General features: G+C 42.7%; 1 protein-coding gene across 1 annotated transcript in view; it reads right to left on the reverse strand.

Annotated features, from left to right (window-relative positions):
- Positions 1-1,256: 1,256 nt before the first annotated feature.
- ppp1r16a (protein phosphatase 1, regulatory subunit 16A) overlaps positions 1,257-13,637 on the reverse strand; it is a 16,406-nt gene continuing 4,025 nt past the window's right edge. The window contains 12 exon segments of the mRNA XM_068709790.1: positions 1,257-3,145; positions 3,275-3,437; positions 3,645-3,774; positions 4,008-4,083; positions 4,174-4,299; positions 4,862-4,986; positions 5,589-5,692; positions 6,163-6,308; positions 7,425-7,495; positions 7,974-7,995; positions 7,997-8,179; positions 8,181-9,101. Coding sequence (XP_068565891.1) covers positions 2,615-3,145; positions 3,275-3,437; positions 3,645-3,774; positions 4,008-4,083; positions 4,174-4,299; positions 4,862-4,986; positions 5,589-5,692; positions 6,163-6,308; positions 7,425-7,495; positions 7,974-7,995; positions 7,997-8,179; positions 8,181-8,225 — 1,722 coding nt within the window. The 5' untranslated portion in view covers positions 8,226-9,101 and the 3' untranslated portion in view covers positions 1,257-2,614.

Consider the following 13,637-nt stretch of genomic DNA (forward strand, 5'->3'; position numbering starts at 1 on the left):
TTACATTTCGATCTCTGTGACATAAGAGAGTGTATCTTACAACACTGCTGGGGGGGTTGCCTTGGTGTTGCAAGGAATCATGGGGCAGCATTTGGTCAGAGATCCTTTAATCTGTCATGTGACCTGCTCAAAGAACAAGGAGATTTCTGGAAAAGACCCCCAGATTTCAAAAGGTTAAAGCTCATTTCCCTAATCGTGCTACATTGTTCATATAATTTAGTTGATCAACAATAAACTGTAGCTCACACCCAAAGGGACTTTAAAACAAGACTGAGAAATTCTTTTAATGAAATTGTTGGGCAGTGAAAGTTCCTTTGAATGCCTTTTTTTTGGAGAAGAGAAACTGAGCCACAGAATTAGCTGCCTGTGTGTGAGAAGGACAAAGTGTGAGAAAGAGAACCCTCCAGATGCCCTGGAAAGGGTTAGGGGAAAGACATTTGATATCTCAATCCAAAACGGTTCACAAGCATGTGACGTACCGGCAAACTTATGTCATGCTGTGCGTATTTTTGGCAGCATCACACGACAGTCTGTTCCATTTTGCCTTTACCTAACTTTTTAAAGACAGATCAACATCGCCATATAGAAACAGCTCTCTCTTAGTCGCTCAGTAGCCTCGGCTCACGTTCATGTCTGAACAGAAGCAGATTCCATTTTTAAAACACACCCCGTGCACAGCTGTCACCAAGGCCACATGCAACACGTCCTGGACAGTGTTAAAGTCTGTGTGTGTAAATGTGCGAGTGGATAACAATAGAGCTGAAATTCTGTTTAGTGCAGCTAAAAGGAAACAAAGTTTCCATAAATAAGGCAGCAACTTGTGCCATTATAACAACATGAAACAGTGTTATCCTCATGCAATGCTTTTATAATGAATGTGTACTAAAATGTTTACTGTGTGTGTCATGTGCTGCCCTGGCAGGCGGATCAGAACAGGCTGTGACATTCAAGATATGCTGAAAGTGAGTAACCACCTGATGTAAGAGGAAGAGAAAAGGCAATGTGTGGGGGGGGGGGGGGGGCGCACAAGTGTGTTAAATGTGCAACTGCTCACAAGTGGCAGACATCGTCAACGTCAGGTAAACAAGACAGGCCAGGAATAAAGTCCAGTGGCTCGTCACGGGGCCATTATTTGACCCTGACTAATGTATAAACTAAAAGAAGACAAACATGGTTATCTGATTCCGTCCCTTTAAACAATACCCAGAGACGTAACGCTCAGATTCACTGAAGAAATCCACTTGAATAAAAAGGAAAATACAGAAATCGATTGAGAATTTATATTTTGTTTTTCGAAACAGGGCTCAGTGAAAATCATGAACAAAACTGAATTGCAATACAGAAATTAGAGTCCACTGACAGCTCGTCAAGTAGGAGGAAGATATATCATTTTATCCCACTGCTCACCAATTTTACATGTGGGACTTTGTGCAAGCATTGCAAAGCTACAGTATATCAAACCTGCCACCTAAAGAAGGCACCAACCTTTGACAAAAATAAAAATAAAAAATCATATGACAAGTTCACTTGGTTTGACAAAAAAGAAAAAGCGATATATCATCTCTTTGATAAATATTTTGCCTTCACACTTTAATCTTTAAAAAAAATTACACTGTACACCACCAGCCATATTCTGCATCAGATAGAATAAATAATGTGATTCCATTCAGAGAGTAGAAAAATAGAAATACTGACAAAAAATAGAAATCTAGAAATGATAATGAGGGGCCGAGTAAATTTTCAACCAATTTAAATATACATAGATGATCTCACATATTATTTTAGTGACAGTTGATTTACAAATTGCACCATTAAAAATGTTGAAATGTAGGCTTTTCTGTGCACTGGAAAAGTAATACAAAAAAAAAGAAAAAAAAAAGCCTCAGCATATTTTCAGTCGAAAAAAAAGAAATCAAGCGAGGGAACAGTCCTTGTTTTCATCTTTACGTTAATGTAAATTCAGAGTAGCTATACCGTATAACGAACCTATCACGACCAAACTCTCTCTCAACCACAAATAAGCCATCTTATCTTGTAAATGCATCATGTACCCTCATAGCACTCAGCAAAGAAGACAGAACTTTAATCTCATTCTTAATTTAAACAGATAATCTTGAACTGCTATTCAAATTTAGCTTTTTTTTCAACTTTTACATGATTCAATCTACAGTAGTTGAGCAGTGCAGTAAGAGAAAAGTTCAGTAATGAACAAAGACCGGGCAAAGTAAATATTTGCTTGTGCAAAACTGGAGTCTGTAGTTCTCCTCTGAGTCACTAGATAGACATCTAACAAGGCGGTCACTAAATAAGAGGAAGTGACAGGGAATGCTAGGACCTTTAGTGTAAAGTGTGTATTGTATCGAAAAAGAAGATAAGTAAATGACAAATAAGCGTAAAGATTCCTCTTCAACTCGCTGAAATGCAGTGTAGATCAAACCTCGTTGGCATGTGGCCTTAACTTGCAGTCTTCAGTGAATCATTTCAAGCATGTCTGTTTTGAAAGGGTTTTGCCACTTCTCTACTTCTCTACTCTGTAGGCAATGTGTGTGTGTGTGTGTGTGTGTGTGTGTGTGTGTGTGTGTGTGTGTGTGTGTGTGTGTGTGTGTCAGACTGTCTACATGAGTCCACAGCAAGGCTCCTTATTGTTAGACTGGTCCTCCTCCGGGGCTCTGAGTTTCAGCAGAGGGGGGTCTCCGCTGGCTGGGGTGAAGTATACCTGGCTCGGGGAGGCTTCCTCCTCTGCACCGGGGGTCGTGTGGAGCTCTGGCTGGACCTGAGCGTTTGCCACCTCGGCCGCCGCTCCAGAAGGCTCCTCCTCTAAGGAAGGAGGCAGCGGTGGGGGAGGTGCTGGGTACTTATTGAGCTTGGCGGCTGCCCGCTGGCGTTTCAGGTCGGCCAGTGTATGGTGCGATTTCTCCCGAGTCATACTGTCCGCCCCCTCTCCTGCTGTAGACCCCAAGCCAGCTCCAGATGCAGGGCTGAGCTGGTATGAGGCGCTGCGCTCCATGAGACCACCACTCCACAGCTCTCCGGGTACAGAGGAGGCCAGAGAAACAGAGGTCCCTCCATTGCCTACACTGGACACAATTTTCCTGTCTGCAGCCTCGAGTTCCTCCAAGCGTGATGTGGCTCCACCGCCAGCAACCTGAAACACAAGAGAACGCATAGAGGTGTAATCAGCTTCAACTCTTTGAAAATATGACAAAAATAAATAAATAAACTTTAATGACGAGATACATTTTCATAAAAATAAAACATTTCCCACTGAACTCACCATGGTCGCATGCTGGTGCAGCTCGTTGTCCGTTTGTCTGTCCTCATCGTCGTCCTGTGGCTCTGGCTGTCGGCCGCGCTCCTGCCACACGATGGCCTCTTTGTGGTGCTCCCGTCGGTACAGACTGGAGCGCTCGTTAACACTGACACGACGTACCACCTTACTGTATAGACGAACGAGAGAGAGAGAGAGAGAGAGAGAGAGAGAGAGAGAGAGAGAGAGAGAGAGAGAGAGAGAGAGAGAGAGAGAGAGAGAGAGAGAGAGAGAGAGAGAGAGAGAGAGAGAGAGAGAGAGGGAACAGTAAAACTAAACTGCTCTAACTTTCATTCATTTTCATCCTTGGGCTCTCTGGCCTAATATCCCCTCTCACCCTCTGCTGCCAGTACTAGAGGCTCGTCTTTGCAGCGTGCTCTTCTGCCGGTCCTGGCTCTTCATGATGGCATCATGTTTGTGCTTCAGGTCCATCAGTTTGGCTCTGACCTCTTCGTCCATACACACGTCTGAAAAGCCGGTAGCAGCAAAAGGTTAGACACCGGAAGGTATGGAAGGAAAGATGCTGACAAGAAAGCTATAACTGAGAAACATTTAGGAAATGAGTTATGATAATTAGTTCCCATTTTAGCACAGGCTACACTTGAAAGAGAGGATTAGCATTACATCATTAAAAGGTACTGTCATTTACATGATTTACAGCTGTGAGGCAATACAGGACAAAAAGTCTATCTGGTCTTACCCAGAGGAGTCTCCTCCAGGACAGACTTTGTGTCTAAACTGGCTCCATGGGCCACCAACAGTTCCACCATTTGGATCTATGGAACAAATTAAAAAAACAACCCTATTAATGGGTCATTTAAGAAAGGTGGAAGGGTCACATCTTTTGGTTTGTATGCAACACCTACTTGTCCCCAGCAGGAGGCGGCATGTAGCGGCGTCCAGCCATCCGAGTCCTTCGCCTCCACCAGAGCTCTGTGCTCGAGCAACAGCTCCGCCACCGACACATAGCCGTTAGCAGACGCTATGTGGAGCTGGGAGAGACGTTCAACATTGGTCATTTAAGAGTTGACCTTGCGGGAGGCACTTCAACATTTTAGGGTTTAACTTAAAGTCTAGTTTCCTTCGGCAGAAATACGCCTCATGTAAAAGACAAGGTTCAAATGCATTTAGTTTTGAACAGAAGAGATATTGGTGCATTTTATACTCAAATTTGAACTTCATTTAGACCTTCTTTGGAGACATTCCAAGTCATTAACAAATTACAAGTAGCACTCCGGTGCTGACTAATTACACTAACTATACTTCAACATTGATTTATAAAATATAAAAGGAAGAAATTTCAGACTTCTAGGAAGCTAAACACACAGCTTAGAAGAATGGAAGCAATTTCTTATATGTATGTTTGTGTTTTCCCTATTCCAAGATCTTGAATAAAAATAAATGATCAAAATACACAGGTACAACCAATCATTCATTTCAAAAGAACTCAAAACTGATTTTGGTTGGTTTAAAATATGGTTAAAATCCCTGGCCGGTCACATCTTAGTTTATTTAATTCTCTTTATGTATTCAGTAGATGTCCCTCCGTCTCACCATTGTTGCTCCATTAGCATCCTGTGCATTCAGGTCTGCTCCGCTCTGAACCAGAGCCTGGATGTCAGCCAGCATGGTCGTCTCTTTAGCCCCTCGACATTCATCTATACGATCCTGAGTTATCCCTACACACACACACACACACACACACACACACACACACACACACACACACACACACACACACACACACACACACACACACACACACACACACACACACACACACACACACACACACACACACACACACACACTGAAACCTACAGTAGTAGCACACAGACATTTGTTTTGATTTTGGACTGGTCAGTATTTGGCACCTGATTTCAAATGGAGATGTGTTAAGCTTGTAAGAAAATAAATGCTATAAAACAAACTACACCAATTTCTGACAATTCAATTGTAGTGATGAACTGTCTGTTGTTGGAGGTACTGGGATTGCTGATAGTGTACTTTAGTATTGTCTTCTGTTGTTTCTATTGCAGTGTTTGTTTCGTTTCTTAGTTTTTCCAATTGGTGTTTTATTGCGTCTGCTTTTTAGAAAGTCTCAGGTTTTGATACAACTGATCTTTTATCTCTGTAACCTGCACAGCACTTGTGGCCTTCACCCAGGGACTACAGATGGAAATTAGCTTGAAGCTATATCTGGTACAATTTGTGATATGCATTGGCCATGTTAAATAAACAATAAACAAATAAGAGGCTGGATGTGACTCATCTCACTGACCCTGTTCAGCCATAACCATCTCCAGCAGCTCAAGCGTGGCCTCGTCTTCACAGAGATCATAGGGCATGTTGCCATCCGCATTGACAGCCAGCAGGTCAGCCCCACTAGAGAGAGACACACACACACACACACACACACACACACACACACACACACACACACACACACACACACACACACACACACACACACACACACACACACACACACACACACACACACACACACAGACAAAGACAAATCAATTAGACTGCCAAACTGTGACACACCCTGATGTACTCAGCCACTCAGCTCACTATTCATAAACTTGCAAAGTGTTTTGTGAGTCAGGCTGCAGCCATATTTGCATTGTTTATGTAAAGTAGTCTCTCACTAAGAAGCCACTCAGTCAGGTTGGTCCAGAAAAAAATATCCATTCTGCATTCAAGCAGAATTTATATTTTATAAAGCAACATTTAACTCATATAACCCAAATATATCAGCTCATTGATTTCTCGGATTTTGTTTTTATGTCATGAAAGCAGGAAAAACGTTCTCTGGTATGAAGGATTTGTGAATTCATGGGAAAACTCACGCCTGAATCAGGAGCTGCACCAATCCAGTGTGTCCACAGGTGGCAGCAGCATGCAGCGGTGTCCACAGCTCACTGTCGCAGGCATTCACACAGGCACCAGCATCCAGCAGGCACTGCACCATCTCCACAAAATCATCTATGCAGCACTGAGAAGAGAGGGAGGATGTAGATACGTATGAATGCAAAGAGCAGCACAGACGACACAAAACAGGCATAGACGGCGACAGAAAACGTGTACTATTGTCAAACAAGCATTAAGAGAAATGGATTAATCCATGCATATTTAATTATGGCAGCTAATACACTGGTTTGAGTAATATAAGAATTTGCATGCATGGCCCAGCCCTCTGCTGTGTAAACACCAAGTTTTCCAACAGGAAGAGCAGGGTCAACTGCTTTTAAAAAGAGTTCTCTGTGCTCACAAATACCCCTCTCATGAATTCATAGCAGTTAATTCATAAAGAGACGACACAGAGAGCAAAACCAGAAGGGAGAGAAAGTGCACATCTGAATTGTAAAGATGTGTGTCGCTTTAGATTTGTGTGTTTCAAGGTCCCGGAAAACAAAACACAGGAATCTTGTTACGATGGTTTCTTCTAAATCAGACTGTAAATGTTCAGGAAAGGAATGTAAGCCGAAGCAAGCGGCCGTCACTCTTCAAAACGCCGGCCCTTGGAACTAAAATAGTGGGAACGAATCAGTGTGTTCATGTAAACCGACTTAAGATAAGTTACGGTTCAGACAAAATAAAAGCAAACAGTACTTAGTACTCAGAGCTGTGACCGCACACAACATCAACACACACGCTGCTCAAAAGGTGACCCGCCTCACTAAGGTCACATAGTGCTGGTGTAAAAGCGTGGAGGTAACCTCACCCTATCTATTGCAAAGCTGGGAGTGTGTGTGAGTGTGTGTGTGTGTGTGTGTGTGTGTGTGTGTGTGTGTGTGTGTGTGTGTGTGGCTGTGGAAGTGGGTACCTGCGTATGCTTAACAGGCAGGCACTTAAATCCCTAAACGCTGGCACAGGTGTGTTTACAGTAAACAGTGAGGCACTAGATGACTATATAGGAATAATTAGGTGGGGCACCGGGGGCAACATTCATTCCCTTGTCAACATATCACTGGCTTAGTCGTACGTTCTAGTGAATACAATTGACAGTGTTTGCGGGTGGGAGGCCAGTGAGGTGTGTGTGTGTGTGTGTGTGTGTGTGTGTGTGTGTGTGTGTGTGTGTGTGTGTGTGTGTGTGTGTGTGTGTGTGTACCTGATGTAGGGCTGTCAGTCCATCCTCGTTGACCAGATCTGGGCTGACACCATTGTTAAGAAGCTCCCTCACTAGAAGGAGAAGAAGACGGACAGACACACACCATTATAACTAGCCACATGTGCAGAGTGCTTTTCACATAAACGTTATAACACTTTGTACACATCTCTTTGCCCTAAATAGACAGAAGAAATTATACAGCGTGCATGCCAGTGAACTTGGAACAATGAACTTAGAACCTATGCCACCATATAATTAGCCTTGACCAACGCCATTGAAAACCAAATGCCTCTCCTATTACAATTCAAATGTGACCTGTGCAGTAAAAATGATGCACGACTCACTTCCTTTGAGTGGCATTTTATGGAGCCATTGGCTGACACGCACTTCATATCAGGAAAGACCAACAGCAACACAACACAAATGAGCCAAATGCAGAGGTCATAGTAGTTTATAGGATTTTGATTGGGTCCGGGCAGTAAGGTCTAGTGTAGAATAGTCTGGTATCACTTCTAACTGACTTGAATCTGTGAGTGTGTGTGGTTCTACCTCCCTCCTCCAGGTCATTGCGTGGCCGTTGCATCCAGCAGTGTGATGGACTTGGGGAAAGTAACTTGGTGGTGCGCGCCCTTCTTCTTGTCCGCTTTGGCCCTTTGACCCTCGCGTTGAATCCTTCTCCATCTGCGCCCATCCTTCAGCTGCTGAGTGCGCCGCTTCTGGGCGTGCTTCAGGCGTTCGGTGGCACTCAAACGCCCCGACCGTGGCCATCTCAGCCAGCAGCTCGCCGTGCTCTGCTGCCATGCCACCACAACACTACGAACGAACGTCGCTTCTCTCTTCTCCTTTGTTTCTCTTAATCCGAAAGGATATTAAATATACAAGCTTTCAGGTACCTCCCTTGTGTCCCTTAAAGAGGCCCTTCTGTACGGCCAAACAGGCCTACGTTAGGGCCTGAGAGTTTTCTGTAAATATATGAAGAAAAAAAACCTCAAGCAAGCTGCAAAAATGTCAAAATACAATGATGAAACAACTTATATTGTGCAATCACGTGACGGATATCTCCATGATTTCAGATGGCTCCAACACACAGAATTGTTGCAATGTCTCTTTCCATCTTTCAGATGATGAAACTCTTATCGTGCCATGGGAAAAAGGAGGGAAGAAGATATCCAAAATATTATCGTCCAAGTTTTGGATTGTAGCCAACTGTCGGTCCTCCCATCCATATCAGCTGTTGGTAACTCGGCCAATGATCCATCAAGGGGAGAGAGAGACGGGGAGTGAAAGGATAGTGCTAGAAAGGCAGAGTCAAACTATTCTCCGAGTTGGATGCTCCGTCAGAGCTTCTAATCCAAAGTGGTGGTGACTGTGTCCAAGACTTGGATCCAACAGAGGGGCAAGTCTTTGAGATCCATAGTGAGAATATGGTGGCAGGGAACATAAATACACAAGGTTGGAAGAAGTGGGGAGTTTGAGCAAGGAAAATAAAAAAGGGGGCCTCCGCAGGATTCACACAAGGCCAACTTCAGAATTCAAGTATCCCATGGTGGTGAGTAGAGACTATCCAAAGTCAACTCGTCGTCGTCGTTGTTGTTGGTGGTGGATTTTTTGGCAGGTCTTCAGAAAAGTGAAGGTTTCAATGATTAGGCCATCAACAACATTGTCCTCTGTCTGCAGCTGTGAGCGGGGAGAGAGAAGAAGAAAAAAGAGTGGTGAGTGCTGTGTTACAGTATAATGTACGCTGCTCTCCTAATCCTGTTATCTTTAACCCCCGAGCTCCTTCCACCTCCTCCCTCCTCCTCCTCTCCCACTCCTCTCCCGAAGGAAACCTGAGACGGTGGGACGCGTTTCATTAATGATTGACACACCCTGCAGCCCGACACACACACACACACACACACACACACACACACACACACACACACCACACACACACACACACACACACACACACACACACACACACACACACACACACACACACACACACACACACACACACACACTTTGCTGCCATTGACATACACAGGAGGGCCAGACCGATAGAGGGATGTAGCAGACAAGCGGTTAAATATCTGGTATGCGGCGAGTTTCGGTGCGAGTGCTAACCGTGGCAAACCTCGCTCTCATTAGCGTTCGTTAGCTTCCCAGGTAACTCACCTGGGCTCGCACGCACTCTGCTCTTTCCAGGCGACTCATTTATTATTTAGGCCGGGCCCGTGAGCGCTGAGAGGAAGGTCAACTAGAGGCACTCAGTGAGATAGAGAGAGTGACTGACAAGACGGTAGTCCTGGGCCATAGAGCCTCTGCAGTCAAGCAGCCAAATACCTGAGAAGGTGGGTAAACCACAGCGTATGTGTAAATCAGCTGAGGCGGGAGACTCATAATAACCAGGTTGCAGTGACATGGTTCTTCTTTGGTTTATTTCCCAATGAAGATTTAAGATTGTTTTTGAAATTATACTTGTGTTATCCAAGATTCTTTCTCAACAAATACAGTTGGTTGGACTGGTGGTGGTGCAAACTGGGCAGCAAGTCAATACAATTGGTAGGTACCATCTTCAATAAAGCACCTTTCATAAATAAAAAAATAAAATAAAAAAAAGTTATACTTAATAGGCTTAACTATGGTTAATACATCAGGTACTGATGGCTTATTAATGGCTTATAGACCAGTTATAAACCATGATTAAGAAGACACTTTCGGCTTGCCTGGTTGAGAAAATTCCCTCTGGCTGTATCCTCTGTTTGGTAATAATGGTTTGTGGAGTCACACTTTCTCGTAGCCAAAGTCTACAGTAATAAGTGTTAATGAGCGTTAATAAATTGATTTAGTCTAGATTCTCTGCACGTTCCAGAGGTTGTGTGGTCACTTGAGTGTTTATCTGATGAACTAAGTAGCTAAATTAAAAGATACATCAAGTGTCCTGCTGGACGAGGATGAACGGCTGGGAACGGGACTTTTATACAATCCAGCAACCCCAAAACCTCTCATTCATGGCTTATAACTGATTTATAAAGCAGTATAGGAGTTATTAACCATGAATAAAACCAGTAGCTACAAATTATAAATCCTTTGTCAAATGGTAGTACTACTAAAACATATGACACACGTATTACTCGAGGAATAACCTGGAGTATCTGCAACATAACTACAGAGTATTATAAACGACGTCTGGAACAGAAGGCTATATCAGTTATTAACAGACCTACCAGTCAGAGTTTCCATTAGGCCAACGAAAATCTCAACAGTTCTTTCTTTAAGGACAGATTTGTTCCTTTACTATGCCTTCCTACTATTTTTAGATCCCTAACCTCTCACCCTTTGTCACAAGCTACAATATAAGGATTTCCTTAGATTGAGGTAATAAGCTTAACTCTCATTCATTCAAACAATACACACATGAACTTGGACATGGACTGCACAGGATCAAGACACGCTAGGTTCATTTATAATGGGGGGGGGGATGTCTTCCTCCTAAAACCACGTTGTTTGTCCAACGTCCATGTTCTTGTTAAAAAGGTCAACAGGAAAAAAAGAAACTGTTCAGGAACAATAACGGCCGAGTAGCCTAATTTATTTTTGGTGTTTTCCACCACAGTTAACAAATGAAAAAGGGAACCTGTTCTGTGGCATTTTAAGGGGCTTTAAAGGGAGAAAGGATTGGAGAAATAAGGAAAATCCTTGCAGGAACTCAACTGCTGTATTAGTGGGTTAATACCCAACACAATCTGAAAGATCAGCGGAATAAAGATCCCAATCTTAGACATTAGTATTGTGTGGCTCACAAATGAAAGTTATTTTTGAAAGAATTAATACACATAAGGCTGCATTTGAGTCATCTGGAATGTGAGTCAGACATTATTAGTATAACTAAAATGTGTTTTATTAGAGTTCATGCTAAATGCAGTGGTGGAAAATAAAGGGCAATCTGCATGTTACAATACGGCTGCTTAATTCTCTGTGCTTTTGTTGATTTGCGCAAATCAGAAGCTTCAATAAATGTTTATGTTTTTCCAAACATGACTCTCCCAATGTTCAAAGTATTGTTTGAATTCTGTAACATTCTGTTAGAAGTGAATGAGATTTCTGTGTTATAAATCTAAAATAAACTCACAGTTATGTATAAAGCAGCTTGCAGCCTATAGTTCGGGCCACACACTGAGCAGCATCGTCTATTCATATCATCTATTTTTCTTTTAGCGCCAATCACTGACCAAGTAATCATGACAATTAAAAGGGTTTACTGTGTTTCCACCCTGCCTCACAGCACTACGCCTCACCCGACTGCAGGATCTGTGCAGACCCGGTCGTGCTCTGCTTCTTGTACTGGGCAACTTACTGTACTTTAAAATCCAAGACCTGTGAAGTGATCATACAGCTTTTTCAATGGATATTAATGGCAATGCTACTACTGCTGTGTAACGCTGGATCAGAGACTTTTTAGTGTTCCTTTAAAAACAGGAAAACAAAGTGAAATTATTTACATATAAACTCATTTCTGGCCAGTGTTGACAGCATCAGTATATTCTAAAGCACACCACCAACACAAACCTTTTCTATCTGTCAATTTGACCAAGCTTTGGTCTAAATATCATCTCTTAAACAATCTTAGTCTAGATTCAATTGACCTTTAAGTGCTCCTTAACGGACCACAACAGACCTTCTAGGGGCTGTGTCAGTAAGCTAAGGTAGATTATACCTGTTGATATGCTATAAGTGACACAGACGCTCCGATTCTCCCACTCACCACACGTGTGTACACACACACACACACACACACACACACACACACACACACACACACTTGTCTCCTGATAAGCCATCTTGGCAGAGCGAGCTAGACAAGTGAAATCTCAGGCCAAAGCCAATCAGTGCCGGGTATCGAGGGGATGGAGCTGAAACAGAGACTCGGACGGTACCATGGTTACTGGCTACTCCAGGTACACGAACATGAAAGACGCATCGTGTTCCACCAAGAACACAGATCCCAAAAAAACCCATCTTAATTTAATGTTTAACTATTAGGTCCACCCAATCCAAGCATCATCACCACGGTAGTACACTAGCTCTGCTTACAGATGCTGTAGTAGAGAGGTGTATCACTGTAATTCTGTCATGTCTGAAACAGGACTCTACTATTATCTAAATATGAACCACAAGCTTCTTTGTTGAGCCAACTTTTTTTGGATTCCACCGGCTGTAACCCGTCAAACAAATCCGAACACAAAATATTACCCGAATGCATTATCGAATACTTTCTCGATACTTTCGGCTATGTTTATGGTAATGATGCATCTCACCATTAGTGAAATAACTGAGCTGAAGAGAATGAAAATGGGGTAAAGTTTAAGGGGGAAATTAGCTACTTGGCATATTTTCTGTTTACATAGTTGAAAACAAGTATATTAAATAAATGTATTAAAATGTAAATAACTGGCTGAGCATGGGCGCCTCAGTCACCACTCCTCCTTTCTGGGCTCTGTCTGTGTTTAACCAATACTTAACACAAGTGTTTGCATCAAGCGTGCCAAGTGTTCTCATTTCTAAATCGACTCTCTCTCTTAACTATAACCTTTCAGTTCAGTATATGTGTTTTAAAGCCTGAAAGTGGAGAGAAGTCTAAAACCAGCCTTCGGAGTTGTGGGCCGTCATTTGGAAGGAACTAAACAAAGTAAAAGCCAGAGTGTGGTGAGAGAGAGAAGGCTTCAATATCCTCTCAGCATGAGATTGTTGTGTTGGTCTGACGGACGAGCAGCTCAGTGAGTCTCAGCATGCTGTCCGCCACTAATCAGCCTGCTGTCTCTCACTGAGCACACATTTAGCGAGGTCGCTGTCAAAAGGTAGACAAAACAATGTCATGTAGGGCTGAACGATTATGTGGACACACATTTTGCCAAACAACTATTGTGCTCTTCTGAGATTTGAAAATTGCCTCCGCCTATATTGCGAGATATCATTTTGATTAATTGTGCAGCCCTAATGTCATGTAGAAATATTTCCAGCACAGCAGTGATTTAGATTACATTTTCAACATCAGGTTTTAAAGTCAGATGTTCAGAATCAAAAAGTTAGAGTTTACTTTTATAAATATGGAATTTTTTTGTGCAAATATTCAACAACAAAAATTTGGACTAAAAGTAGGGTAAAAGTAGTTATATGGATTCAATATTGAATGACAAAGAAAATACAGTAAAAATGAACAAACTTTTC

Source organism: Cebidichthys violaceus, unplaced genomic scaffold (genome assembly GCF_023349555.1).
Source record: "Cebidichthys violaceus isolate CVI_PGR_0920_01 unplaced genomic scaffold, fCebVio1.0.p SCAF_15, whole genome shotgun sequence".
Classification (NCBI taxonomy): Eukaryota; Metazoa; Chordata; class Actinopteri; order Perciformes; family Stichaeidae; genus Cebidichthys; species Cebidichthys violaceus.